Here is a 12479-nt window from a genome sequence, read left to right as displayed (position 1 = left end):
CTCACTTTTATGCCACTACAATTCAAATGGAATTAATATTTTAGTTGAGAATTTAATGTTTTAACAAAAGAGATATTTACATTCATTTAACCAACAGTATTCAAAATATTCTTCCACCACCAGCTGACAGATTAGATTTCTGCCGGCATCCATTTGCAGAATTGGAACATAATATAACTTTTAGTTAATGTCTAATTGCAGTTTGTTGAAACCGGCCAACTCACCACCAGGTGCCACTAGACGGTCCTACAGAGTCCCTTTAATAGCGCAAGTGTTCTCTCTATGAAGGAGCCTTAATACTTTGAGATAAATCTATTGTTCTGACCGTAGTAGTACTTCCACTTATAAGAGTACTGTATTAGAGTTTAAATACAGCAAAAATATTTCAATACTGCTAGGTTGCTAACGGTACTCTATAATACATAATTTGTTTTTCTCATATACATTATTCAGCTAAAGTTAAACATGAATTAAATACTTATAATGGGTAAAAGGTTGTGCTCTGGTTCACTTAAAAGGCTCGAGAGAAGACCATGAAAAGAGGCCGCTGCCTCCCATGTAGCTCAAATTAGCAGAACAAAATAAATACGTTGACAAACAGAAATTGGATTTTTATACACAAACATTTTATTGGTTAAATAAAGCGACGACCTAATAAGAACAGAGGTGTGAAACTGGCAGAGGGTGTGTAAAGGGAGCAGCCGGTACACAGGCCTATAATTACACAAACAGAAAAATGATCCAAATATTTAAAAGGTGACGACTTGCTCTGCATTCTTTAAATCAAGGCTGGTCTCAACTCGGCCATTCCTTACAGCAAACACTCGGTATAAAAGAAAGAAAAGAAAAAAATACATCTACAATGTTCCTCTTAGTTCTCCAAATATCATGCTTATTCTTTAATTCGGGTGCATTAAAGTGGCGTCAAACAGAGGCCGAATGCGGCCAGCGTTGGACTGTTGCACCCTGGGAAACATTACGGGCTGCTAAATAGAAACGGGGGCCTGCGGCCGACATCGGGGAGGACAGTGGAGAGCACGAGAGCAGGTATTTACAAGGCGTAGTCCAGCTCGTAGCGGACGTACATGTTCTTCTCGTCGTTGTAGACCTGTGGGTAGTGAGCGATGAGCGCGTCCTGCGAGCCGATGTAAATGGAGTTGTAAATCTTCCAGTAGACGTCTCGCACCTTCCTGGCCGGATGGAACAAACCCTGGAGAGATTATTTAGAGGGTGAAGATGTTATTTAAAAAATAAAAAAAAGACAGGTTAAATGGTTCAATGCGAGCGCCGGGTCATCGTTACCTGTAAGCAGTACTGCAGCATGCGGCACGGCCCGATTGCGACCCGCAGGCCCTCCAGGGCGCCCATGACGGCCTGGATCACGTGAGGCGACGTCTCAAACACGTTGGGCCACACGTAGTTGAGCAAGTGGTTGAGGGAGTCCTCGCAGCCGAAACCGTAGACGCCCAGAGACATGTGCTGGACCACGGCGCTGGCGGTCTGTCGGTGGACCAGATCTCTGCAAGGGGACACCAGCAAGGCGTTGGTGGTTAACAGGCGTGAACAAGGTTTATCAAAGCCGTGGACTCAGCGGAAGCTCGAGGGCCCAGAGAGCCACCGGTCTTCACTCACCTGTCCATGAGCGCGTCCTCCAGCAGCGGCGTGACGGCGTAGATGTAGTCTTTGCCCATCTCTCCGATGTACTCGAACAGAAAGGAGAGGGACTTGAGCACGCCGTTCTGCACGTTGAGCTCCGGCACGCGGTACTCGTTCATGAGCGCCGGCAGCACCGTGAACGGGGAACAGGTCTCGGCGACGATGGCGATGGCCACGGTGGTGCAGACTCGGTTCTGACGCTCCTGGACCTTCAGGTTGTTGAGCAGAGTGGCCAAGACGTCGTGGGGTCTGGGGAGAGGAGGTTATTTAAATAACCCGTTAACTATCATCGAGCAAACCAGAAGCAAATCCTTCCTGGCTGTAAGCAGCTATGCATTTAGGACTGCATAAAATATATGTTAGGTATCCATGGCGATCGGCACTCACCCGATGGCTTTGGCGATGTAACCAAACGTGTTGACTGTAGCTCTGCGGATGGCTTTTTTGTGAGCCTTCAGCAGCTCCAGCAGCTCGAAACAGATCCTCATCCATTCCCTGGCCGACACATATTCAGCCCCCCTGAAATACACACGAGAGGTTAGGACCCACGTAATAAGAATAGATGCCATCCGATGGAACTTCAGCCCGAGGTGTTGCTCCACCGACCTGTCAGCGATGCGGCCCACCAGGTCGATGCAGTTCTCCTGCACCTTCTCGTGCCTGTTCTTCAGGATGGGGGTCAAACGAGGAAGCAGGTCTTTGATTGGTGGAGTCATCTTGTGCATACCTGCAAAAAACAAGATGTCCCACAACTATTCAGACGCTTCCTTTTAAACCCTGAATGAGACGGCAGACACAGTTGATGACGTACCGATGACGTTGACGATGGCCTTCAGCGCTCCCAGGATGCTACCCAACACCTCGGGGTACTCCTCTCCCAGGTACTCGTACAGCACCACCCCCAAGTGACCCATGAGCTTTTCCTGCAGGGACGGACAAACAGAACAGTGAGTTTCTGAGAGAAGTCACCTGATCACATGCCCTTTTGAGTCGCGTGGTCGTAGCTCACCTCCTGGCAGGTCTTCATCACCACGGCGGTACGGGAGATCAGGTCGGCGGCCTGCTGACGGACTTTGGCCGACTTGTTGTTGAGGCGCCAGAGCACCGTACCGCAGATCTGAGGCAGGTAGGGCTTCACGCGCTTCCCGAGGGCGTTGACCACCGTGCCGAAACCGTTGAGCATGACGGAGTCCTGTAGGACGAGAGGATGAACAAAGCGCTGTGAGGAAGGTTTCTCCCGCGAGGGGAGCGCCTCGACTCAAGCGTCCGCCACACTCACCTCGGTGGTCTGTTCCTGGAAGGCATACAGGATGCCGTCGATCAGCTGCTCCTCCAGCTTGTGGTCGATGTCGGCCGCGCCCAGGTTGCCCATGATTTTCTCGATGGTCTCCATCACCATCTTTCTGTACTGCTCCGCCTCGTCCTTCAGGTCGTCGACGATGCGAGAGATGATCTCTGCAGCTCCCACTTTGTTGGCCAACTCCACTGTGGTGTCCACCAACTGTTCAGGGAGGGAGCGGAAAGGCGGTTTGACGACATGTACTCACAAAAGGCTTCGAGATACCATGAACATCTAAAAGCAGTTTTTAGATACACAGCGTGTGTCATGACAAATCTTTGCACCAGCTCAAATCAAGCAAAGCCAGACACAACAAACTAGAAAAAATACAAACAATTACATACACACACACACACACACACTTAAGAGGGAAATGTCTGTTATAACCATGGCAACAACTGGTTTCCATAAAGCTCATCAAAGTGTGGAGGTTCTGATTGTAACCAACGGGTGCAGGTTGAGAACAGAAGAGACATGGATGTCGGGTCTGATGGCTCTCGTGTTGGTGTTCATCTAGCGAACGACTAGCCCTGATACGAACCACGGACCGGCTGAACAGGCGAGAATAGTTCGCAGAATGCTTGTATCACATATAATTCTAAAGCCATGTGAAAAATATTCTTTTACGTCCCTAAACAAATCCTTCAGGTTTAAAGTGTGTTTTAGATCAATACATATACACTTAAGTAAACAGTTGCCCAAATAAGCGCTTTTCAAGAAAAGAGCAACACAAGATGTGAAGAAGTGAAAACAAGGGACCAACAGCCCATTTCTATTGATCTCAGCTTCAGCGTCTTGGTTTGTTTGCTCACCTGTCTGTAGTTGCGTCGGTCCAGAGCCATCCTGTGCTGCCAGAAGTGCTTGAAGAAGGGAGGCAGGATCTCCGTCTTGATGTAGTTTGCTTCCACACCATCGGTACCACAACACTGCTTCACCACCTACGAGACAAAACACACAAGACCGGCTCAGGGAAGGAACATCAACAAGGTTTAAGAGTCTCTTTGGACCTCTGGTGTCCGAGACAAAAACTAGATAGCGGAGGTGTGACCAACGGGTGCAGGGTGAGAACAGAGAGGACCATATTATCCCCTCCGCTAATTCTCGTGCTGGTGTTTCTATAGCGACGTACTAGCCCTGACGCAACCACGTGGCGGCTGAACAGGCGAGAATGAGTCGCAGGGAGTTGGCCGACATTCAGGGGGAGCTTGGAATTTGGCTCCAGAACTTAAGTAAACTAAACTTGTCATTACCTTGAGTACAATCTTCTTCATCTCCTCGTCGGGGGACTGGAACTCTCTGATGAGAATCAGCATCACCTCTCTGGTGTAGTAGTTCGCATACTCTGCGTCCATCAGTGGGATCAGGTAGCCGATAGCTTTGAGGAAAGCAGCCAGACCCTGGTGACAAAGAGGGGGAAATAGAACGTGAAGACAGAATGAGCTCAAGGATTGTTGCTTGTGGACTTCAATAATAATAAATCTGTGTTTGTGATCTCTATGGGCGGCTGCAGTAACGCCTTTAGGACTGTGGCCACGAACAGGCTGTGCAAAAGCAGCTTACCTTTCCTCTGTGTTGTCTGATGCCCTTCCAGAGCGGCTTGAGGACGGAGTCGAAGGATTCGATACCGTAGGGCGTAGCAGCTTCAGCCAGGGCAGCTATAGCGAGGGCGCTGATGGTCCTCACCTTCTGCTGCTCGTCTACCAGACCTGTGGCAACGCAGTCAAACCCGACAATCAAAGCGGGAACACATTTTCAGTAGGGCCTTGTTTATGAAACACTTCAGGAACATTTTAGAAACCCCTTCATTACGCAACCCTGACTGACCGTGTTCGATGATCTCTACCAAGCTGCGAAGATGGGGCAGAATGGCGCAGCCCATGAGGATGGCGATCTGCTGCACGATCTTGATGCCCGTGTGCCGGGCCTGCCAGGACTTCTTGCTCTTACACACAGCTTTGAGAAAAGGCAGGAGGGAGGGAATGCCCAGGGCGGAGGCCACCACGGCAAAGGCTCGGGCCGTGGTGTTTCTGACGTACTCGTCCATGTTGTCGATATCGGGTCGCATCGTGGAGATCATGGTGGCCAAACCGGCAGCCTGGGGCGGACAGGAGGAGGAGGAGGAATGTTAAATATCTGAACCAGATGTCATCTGGAGAAAGCGTTCTTTCTAAAGGAAACGTGTCAGAGCAATAAATAACTATGTGGAGGTTCTGATTGTAACCAACGGGTGCAGGTTGAGAACAGAAGAGACATGGATGTCGGGTCTGATGGCTCTCGTGTTGGTGTTCATCTAGCGAACGACTAGCCCTGATACGAACCACGGACTGGCTGAACAGGCGAGAATAGTTCGCATGGAGAAGAGTTTGGAATCTTAAAAAAAAAAAAAAAAAAAAAAGTACCTTTGCCAAGTTGGAAATGATTTCTCGGCCTTCTACTCTGGCGTAGTAGTCCTCATCAATCAGCAGGGGCTCAATCACCACAAGGATCTGGACACAAAGACAAGAGTTAGTTCATCTCTGAAGACACAAGACAAGGAAAAAAAATAAATCTGGACTGTTTTTCCCTTTAAGCCTACCTTGTGTACGTATGGTCGAACCAAGTCATCCAGTTTGTAGAGAATGCGGTCAATGACTTTAACCAGCAGATGGCGCTCCTGGTCCTCCAAGGTGGGCGACATGAGCAACGGCAGAATCTGATTGAACAGCGGGCCTGCTCCGAATTCACGGGCTTTATCTGTGATCTGACGCAGAGCGGCCTGGAGAAGAGAGACGAGCGTTAAGAGAGACGCAGATGGACAGACAGTCTTTAGTCTCAACACCAGTCGTGTTTTTTTGTCTGCCGCTCCCAGCGGAGCATGTTTGTCTACACTTCGACCTCCACTGAAAGCAGCAGCTCCTCAAGAGGAGATCATTTAGCAAGCAAATATTCACACTGCAGCCACATACAGGCTCAGTGCTGGGTGTGGATCTTGCGTCATGGCTACAGTTTATGGGGGATTTATGACGTGAAGGATCGCAACAGGTGGGGTACAAGAAGCAAATGAGACATCATGTGAGCACTCGAAGGAAGGATGACCAACCTTTCTCATGGGCGGTGTTCCATTCTTAATCTTAAGCAGCAGCTTCATAATCTTTCTCTCCTTCTGCTCCTCGGGGCTCAGCGTGGACTCGTCCACCTCCACCTAAAAACAGAAAAGCCATCAAAACACTTTGAACTTCAGACGGGACAAAGATCCAAGCTGAGGGTCTTAAAAAATGTTTTTAAAAAAAAATGATGCTCACCAGCAGTTTGTCAAAGTACTGGATGTCATCGGGTTTGAGGAAGGGCAGGTTTCCTGAGGGCTGGTCGTTCATCTGTTTGGTGGTGCGGTCCTCCACCTGCATGTGGAAGCCCGTCATGCCTCCAATGGGGGTCGGCGTGGCCGACAACTTACGGGCCGGAGTGCGGATCGGCACGTAGCCGGCTGGTGGAGGCAAAACCTATGAAGAACAATAAACTGTCAGTGAGGTGACTGCCCCCTTTTACTCACCAGAAAGTCCAACACAAAAAGGGGGACATGTACCTTGTATCCCTCTGGGAACATGGCATCGAGCTCATCGTCTGTGAGCGGCCGGTTCCTCTCATCGATCTCCCTCTCCCACCTCCACGCCTGCAGCTGCTCGGGAGTCATGCTCATCAGGTGACCTGAAGGAAACCAAATAGGAAGTAGATTGTAAAAAGACAGCAAAACCAGAAGACACATGCAATAAGACACTACAGCCTGTGGTAATGTATAAGAAAAAAAGGGGCAGAAATGAAAGGAGCAACGCGCAAGGACGAAACTTTGCGGTGTCGTTACCTGGCGTCGGTGTAGCCATGTTCATAGCTGGCGTTCCGATGGGAGTCTTTCCTGGGGTCAGCAGTGGCGTAGAGGATCCCATCTGACTGGCAGGGGTCTCATCCCACCGGGACTTCCTCTTACTGGCCCCCGGGGTTGGCGTCTCGCCCACCGACTCGTCCCCTCTGTCTGTGCGTGGCGTCTCAGCCCAGCCGCTCCCGTGTCCCGGGGTCTCCCTCTCAGTCTTCGGGGTTTCGTCCCAGCGGTTCTTGCGTACGCTCCCCGTGGCTCCACCATGGCCGGGCGTGGCGTGGCCCGGCGTATCCCCCCTGCCGGGGGTGGCTGCACCGGCGGGTGTGTGGCTGGGAGTGGGGTCCCACATGCGGGTGCTGGGAGTGGCCCCTGGGGTCTCGCTGCCCTTTGCGCGCCCGGGGGTTTCATCCCACCGGCTGTTTGAGGGGGTGTGTGCGGGGGTGTGTCCGGGGGTGTGTCCTGGAGTCTGCGTGGGGCCGGAAACAAAGAAACATGAGAATTCAAACATGGAGACAATAACACAACTTCCAAATAAGTCACATATTACTGGATTCTCGTATCACATTAAACCAGGCCTGCAGTTATTCTAAAAAGCAGTGAGGCTGAAAGTCGAGTGGCTCACCTCAGCAGAGGAGTCAGCCTGGTCCCAGCTGGACATCTTTTTGGGTGTGGTATTAGTGGGGGTTTGGTCTGCGGTTTGATCCCAGCGACGCTTGCGTTTCGCGGCAGCTGCGGAGGCAGCGGACCCGTTGACGACTTTCAGGTCCCCGGCTTTGGCCTTCTCTACCATCTGCAGGCGGATCTCCCTCTACAGGCAAAAAACAACCACCGTTAGGAGAGGAAAGACAAAAACTCTCTTGTTAAAAAAGGCAGGTGACTGCTCACCTCCTCTTTGGACAGGTTTTGCTCCAACATGACTTCCACGTACGACCTGCCCTGCAGCTTGGGGTCCGGCGTTTTGCCTCCTGCGCGAAAGAGCACCAACAAGAACAAAGGACACTGATCAGTATTCACTCTGGGGACCAGAGTTTTTACTACACAGCAAGCTCAAACACAGCCAGCTTATTCCTGACTCGCTTAACCAACAGATTAACTTACACTCCTGTTGTTATAAACAGCTGATTCACAAAGCATTCCTACATGTATACATTTGTCTTTTCCTACATACAGTCATAGCATTGTATTGAAAAACAAGCAGATACATAGAGAGAAGAGCTGTGGTTGTGGTGTTTTCTTTAAGTGGATTCAGAAGTTATAGCCATCACTGATGCAGGGGTCCTGGGCTGTGCTCTTCAGAATACGTACACTTTCAGTGCCATGGTCCTTCTGCAGTCAGACTTCAACCGGCAGAAAAGAGGCCTAGAAAATGTCTCTTTACCATTAGTAACACTTTGGAAAAGGGTTTGAACTCACACACAACAGTATACCACCTGCGATGCATTGATTTACGGAACTCAAAAAAAAAAAAAAAGTCTTGGGCCATAACCACAAAACTAGAAAAAGAAAATGATAGAGATCATGAGGTCCAGATTCCCAATGCTTCTTTATACTAGCATATAAAAATGAAGTCAAGATTTTGAGACTACATCTTGGAATGACATTACCATTAAATATACGAGAATCTATTCTGGCATTCTAATATAAAGATGAGGCAGAAATATAATGATGAATCTAACCCAACTATCAGAAATACAGGGATATAACATGCCAGAGCCCCATTGACATGTCATAACAGCCCTGGTAATTATCCAATGAGAATACATTTAGATCTTGACTTCCTTTGGGGAACAAGGTGACTGATGGGTAAAGATAAGTAGCCAAATATTTTGGGCAGTAGTTTTCCATTACAAATGCAAGGGGCGTTTATTCTAAATTTCTAAGAAATTGATAAGCCAAATAAAAACCAGCCACTGGACCCTGACCAAACTGATAAGTGCACAGTTCTGTGTTCCCCATAACCTACACAGGATGAGTTGCTGCACCCTTAACAGAGTGCAGTACAGGACTGGCAAAGCAGTACTGCTGTAGGAGAGAAATTAGGGACAGTTAGTATGGGCCTGTGGTATTGTGGTACACAATTTTCTTGATAACATATTTCTATTTTACAGAGAGAGTTGTAAAATAAAAATATATTTACACAACAACTTTGTACAATAACTCTCTCTACATGCAGGCTTTAGATAAGCCCTAACTATCAAACCAGAGGCACTCGGGCCATTTAATCTCAGATTGTCAGTCAATAAAAATTGAGAAATGATAATGGGAGGTGACTAGTTTAGGTTTTAACGCTTTACAAATTTGTAAAAATGGTTATTTACTTTTAACCCTGATATGTGTAGCTTGCTATTTCCTACGCTGAGGCCCAACGAGCTTTTTCTTCAAAAATGACCGGGCATCTTTCTGCCTGTCATGGGATTGGTGAAGCTCGGTCTTTAAATAAGAAGATTGTTGTTTGTCATCTGTTATTGAGCTCGGCTCAAGTTCATTGGCAGGTGATTTACACCAGAACTAACCCTCAAAACGTACTCTCAATCCTCACAGGCTACATACGACAAGGGGGCCACTGCCCTTTACCGGCTCAAATGGGAATGTTAACCCTTCGACTCACACACAACCCATCTGCAACCCACGTCTGTTATGGTAATTTGCCCTTTGAGAACAGCGAATACCTAACCACCTCTCCCACCAAAAAGCATGGTAACCCTGCAGTGGGCATCACTATTTTATTGCACGCACAAATAAAAATAAAAAAATCACGTTGCACATAATAATGGAAGTATTTTTCCAAACCAGAGTACTGAAGATAAAACTTTGAGCCCACAATGTTGTTGGCCGCAAGGTTGGAAGTTGATACGAATGTAGATTATATATATATATATATATATATATATATATGTATAAATGAGGAAGAAAACGTACAAAGACACAAAATGTTCTTGGACCACAGAGGATTGACCACCAGGAAGGCATCAAGTCTGGGAGGCAAGCTATTGCATTGTAGTCGAAGGGTTAAAACACAACAGCTACGAAACCATTGGCAGTCATGGGGGGGTCACAAAAAAGTGAGCCGTGAAAAGGGGGAGGAAATGGCGAAGGTGCAATGAAGTCAAAAATTGCTGAATTTACCATCTGCGAAGGGGTCGAGTCGCTCGGGTGAGATGATCATCTGTCTGCGTCGGGCTTTGTATTCATCTTCCCGCTCTGCAATCTTCGCTGGACGATGCTCTGCGAATGGGTCGTACTGCAAAACAAAGATGGGGTCTAAGTGTATGTGTATACCGAAAAGTAAGATGGCCCGTTCAAAGAACAGTTGAAAAAGATGCTTCTAAAACTCTTTTGTACTACTATATCAGAGCACATCAAAAATAATGTATTTGAAAGTAAGAACACAGATGAAAATGTGTTAGAATAAAATTAAGACTTACTTGCTCATCTGACTGAGGGATGGCATTGAGTATCGCCACCGGTGCATGGTACCCTGGCTTTTTTTGTCCCAACAAGCTTGTTGATGAATCCTCTTCATCATCCTGCAAAAGGAAAGAGAGGTCTAGTTAAATCTCAAAGTGGCAAGACTCTCCTAGCTCATATGCAAAAAGGAGCAGTCAAGGCCCCCAAAAAAACTGTGGGATGCATGTTAGCTAAGTACTTCAGTGCTCACTATTTCTTCCACAAAGGGCCCCGTGTATGAAAACACTTACATCTTCCTGTTCATTGGCAGCGATGGAAGTGACGTATCCATCGAAGCGGCTGTCGCTACCTCCGTAGATCTCCTGGTCAAAAAAGCCGGTGGAATCGAGGCCCACTCCCTGATCTCCTTCCTCCAGCAGGGTCGCCTTCATCCCCTGGATCTCCAGGATCTGGGCCTCGATATCTACAGGGAAACAAAAGCAAACAGCGGGTGAGGATTAACAAAATGCTAAAATCTCTGACCCCCAGAACATAACAATGATTATCTGTGCTGGAATGTACAGTAATGTAATGTACAGTAATGTACACGTTTGAGGTATTTTTACTTCGTTCCACTTTCTATATCAGTTCCCTTCACTTATCTGATGGTTAGTTTTCAGATTGCTTGTAGACCAAAGAAATGAGCTCATAATATATAGTCTTTATTACACGTGGTCGGTTGATTGATGAATAAAAAAAATTAAAATGGTGCCATTTTATCCTCTGTGTTATCATGGTGGAATGCAGCACTCCTATTTTCAGAAATCCTACCAAACATAATCAGTAAATGAACGGAGCCAACAGACACGCTATTTTATTTGAAGTAGTAATTCGTTTCAATCGAAATACAAAATAGTTCCTTTAAAAAAAAAGGCAGTTTTCTATCAGGCCAACGTCACGTTTCTCCGTTGATAACGTTACAACGGCTGACCGTTGTAATCGAACGTGATAAATTACATAAATAATCTGGCCACTTTCCCCGCCACTGACAACGAAACACGTTAAGTACATCGGCAAAAATGCTTAACGTAAGCCGAATAGCTAAGGTCACAGGTAATTGTTTAATTGAACTTAACCATTGTGTAACGTGTGGTGTTGTGTAAAATGACGCTATGCTAACAGGGATAGCTAACGTTAAATGATCCCCATAATATAATTTTAAAAATAGAGTGATTAACTCTAGGTGGTACTGTACTTAGATAATAGGATTGATTAATAAGAGCACGTCAATATGTCCGGTGGCGAAGTTACGTGTCTACACATAAATGAAAAAAGCACATTGCGCACAGTGAAGGTAGCTAACTAGCCAGCTAAACAGCTAGCATCCAGCGCCATTATCTAAGCCGTCCGCGTTGCGTCGTTTCGAGGCCTGCTTCTTTTCGCTTTCTAAAACGAACCAATACTTCATAATGTGCTCCAGACACGTCAACATTTACCGCATACTTCCTTTTCAAATTATATTCTGTAAAAAGAAACTCAGAAACAACCGTTATTTAGTTATTTTGGGTGAATAATTTACCTTCGTGCGTCTTGGCGATCTTCGCCATTTTGGTGGTGGTTGTTCGACTCTGAGACCGGAAGTGAGATGAGGCGGACTTCCGTCTTTCTCGCGCTCGTCTTACGTCAGTTTTCTAATCGTTTTGTTAAATAGACGCGGGTTTTTTGTTTGTTGGCATAAGAAACTAAACATTTTCTCCAAGCAAACTTGTTGAGTATTTTAGGTAAAATCTACTTAAAATCTCAAAAGTAAACGTGTCCATTAGGCAGTGTACTCTTTTTGGCCCTGGTGGAGGAAGTTTTCAGATATTTTTGTTGTAATATGTCATCATATAAACTACATTACAAGTGAATGTCTGCATTGAATATGTCATTAATTAGATAAATAATAATAATAACAAGTAGAACAATATATTTATATATACATATATATATATATATATATATATATATATATATATATATATTTTATTTCCCAATACAGATTACTGTTGTGTGTGTGTATTATATAACTGGCTTATTATTACTGCGTTCATTACTGTAAAATGTGTATTTTACTTGTGTGTTAATTGACTTTGTACTACTATTTAACTATTTATTTATGATCATTTTGATGGTGCTGATTTTTCTCTTTGGTATAATACTCTTTGGTAAATAAAGGTATATAGCAATATATAAAGGAATTCAAAT

The 12479-nt window shown here is 46.2% G+C and overlaps 1 protein-coding gene across 3 annotated transcripts; it reads right to left on the bottom strand.

Moving 5' to 3' along the window:
• Positions 1-604: 604 nt before the first annotated feature.
• Positions 605-11917, bottom strand: sf3b1 (splicing factor 3b, subunit 1). Of its 3 annotated transcripts, XM_040201092.2 has the most exons (24): positions 11812-11917; positions 10544-10716; positions 10271-10372; positions 9972-10086; positions 7731-7810; positions 7468-7653; positions 6834-7311; positions 6558-6679; positions 6277-6474; positions 6075-6176; positions 5571-5750; positions 5395-5481; positions 4820-5090; positions 4556-4701; positions 4246-4392; positions 3808-3933; positions 2936-3157; positions 2666-2848; positions 2468-2579; positions 2263-2383; positions 2044-2175; positions 1633-1905; positions 1303-1519; positions 605-1210 (listed from the first exon to the last, which is right to left on the bottom strand). In XM_040201092.2, the coding sequence occupies exons 1-24, from the start codon at positions 11837-11839 to the stop codon at positions 1052-1054; spliced, it is 3960 nt and encodes a 1319-aa protein (XP_040057026.1). In that variant the 5' UTR covers positions 11840-11917; the 3' UTR covers positions 605-1051. The 3 variants fall into 3 exon arrangements, with proteins under 3 accessions (XP_040057026.1, XP_040057027.1, XP_077946667.1); XM_040201093.2 differs by lacking the exons at positions 10271-10372; positions 10544-10716; positions 11812-11917 and adding an exon at positions 8151-8204 and having other exon boundaries at positions 9972-9987; XM_078090541.1 differs by lacking the exons at positions 9972-10086; positions 10271-10372; positions 10544-10716; positions 11812-11917 and adding exons at positions 8151-8204; positions 8809-8868.
• Between the last annotated feature and the right edge of the window lie 562 nt (positions 11918-12479).

This window comes from Gasterosteus aculeatus, chromosome 16 (assembly GCF_964276395.1).
Source record: "Gasterosteus aculeatus chromosome 16, fGasAcu3.hap1.1, whole genome shotgun sequence".
In the NCBI taxonomy this organism is placed as follows: domain Eukaryota; kingdom Metazoa; phylum Chordata; class Actinopteri; order Perciformes; family Gasterosteidae; genus Gasterosteus; species Gasterosteus aculeatus.
This window is presented reverse-complemented; position numbering and strand designations above follow the sequence as displayed.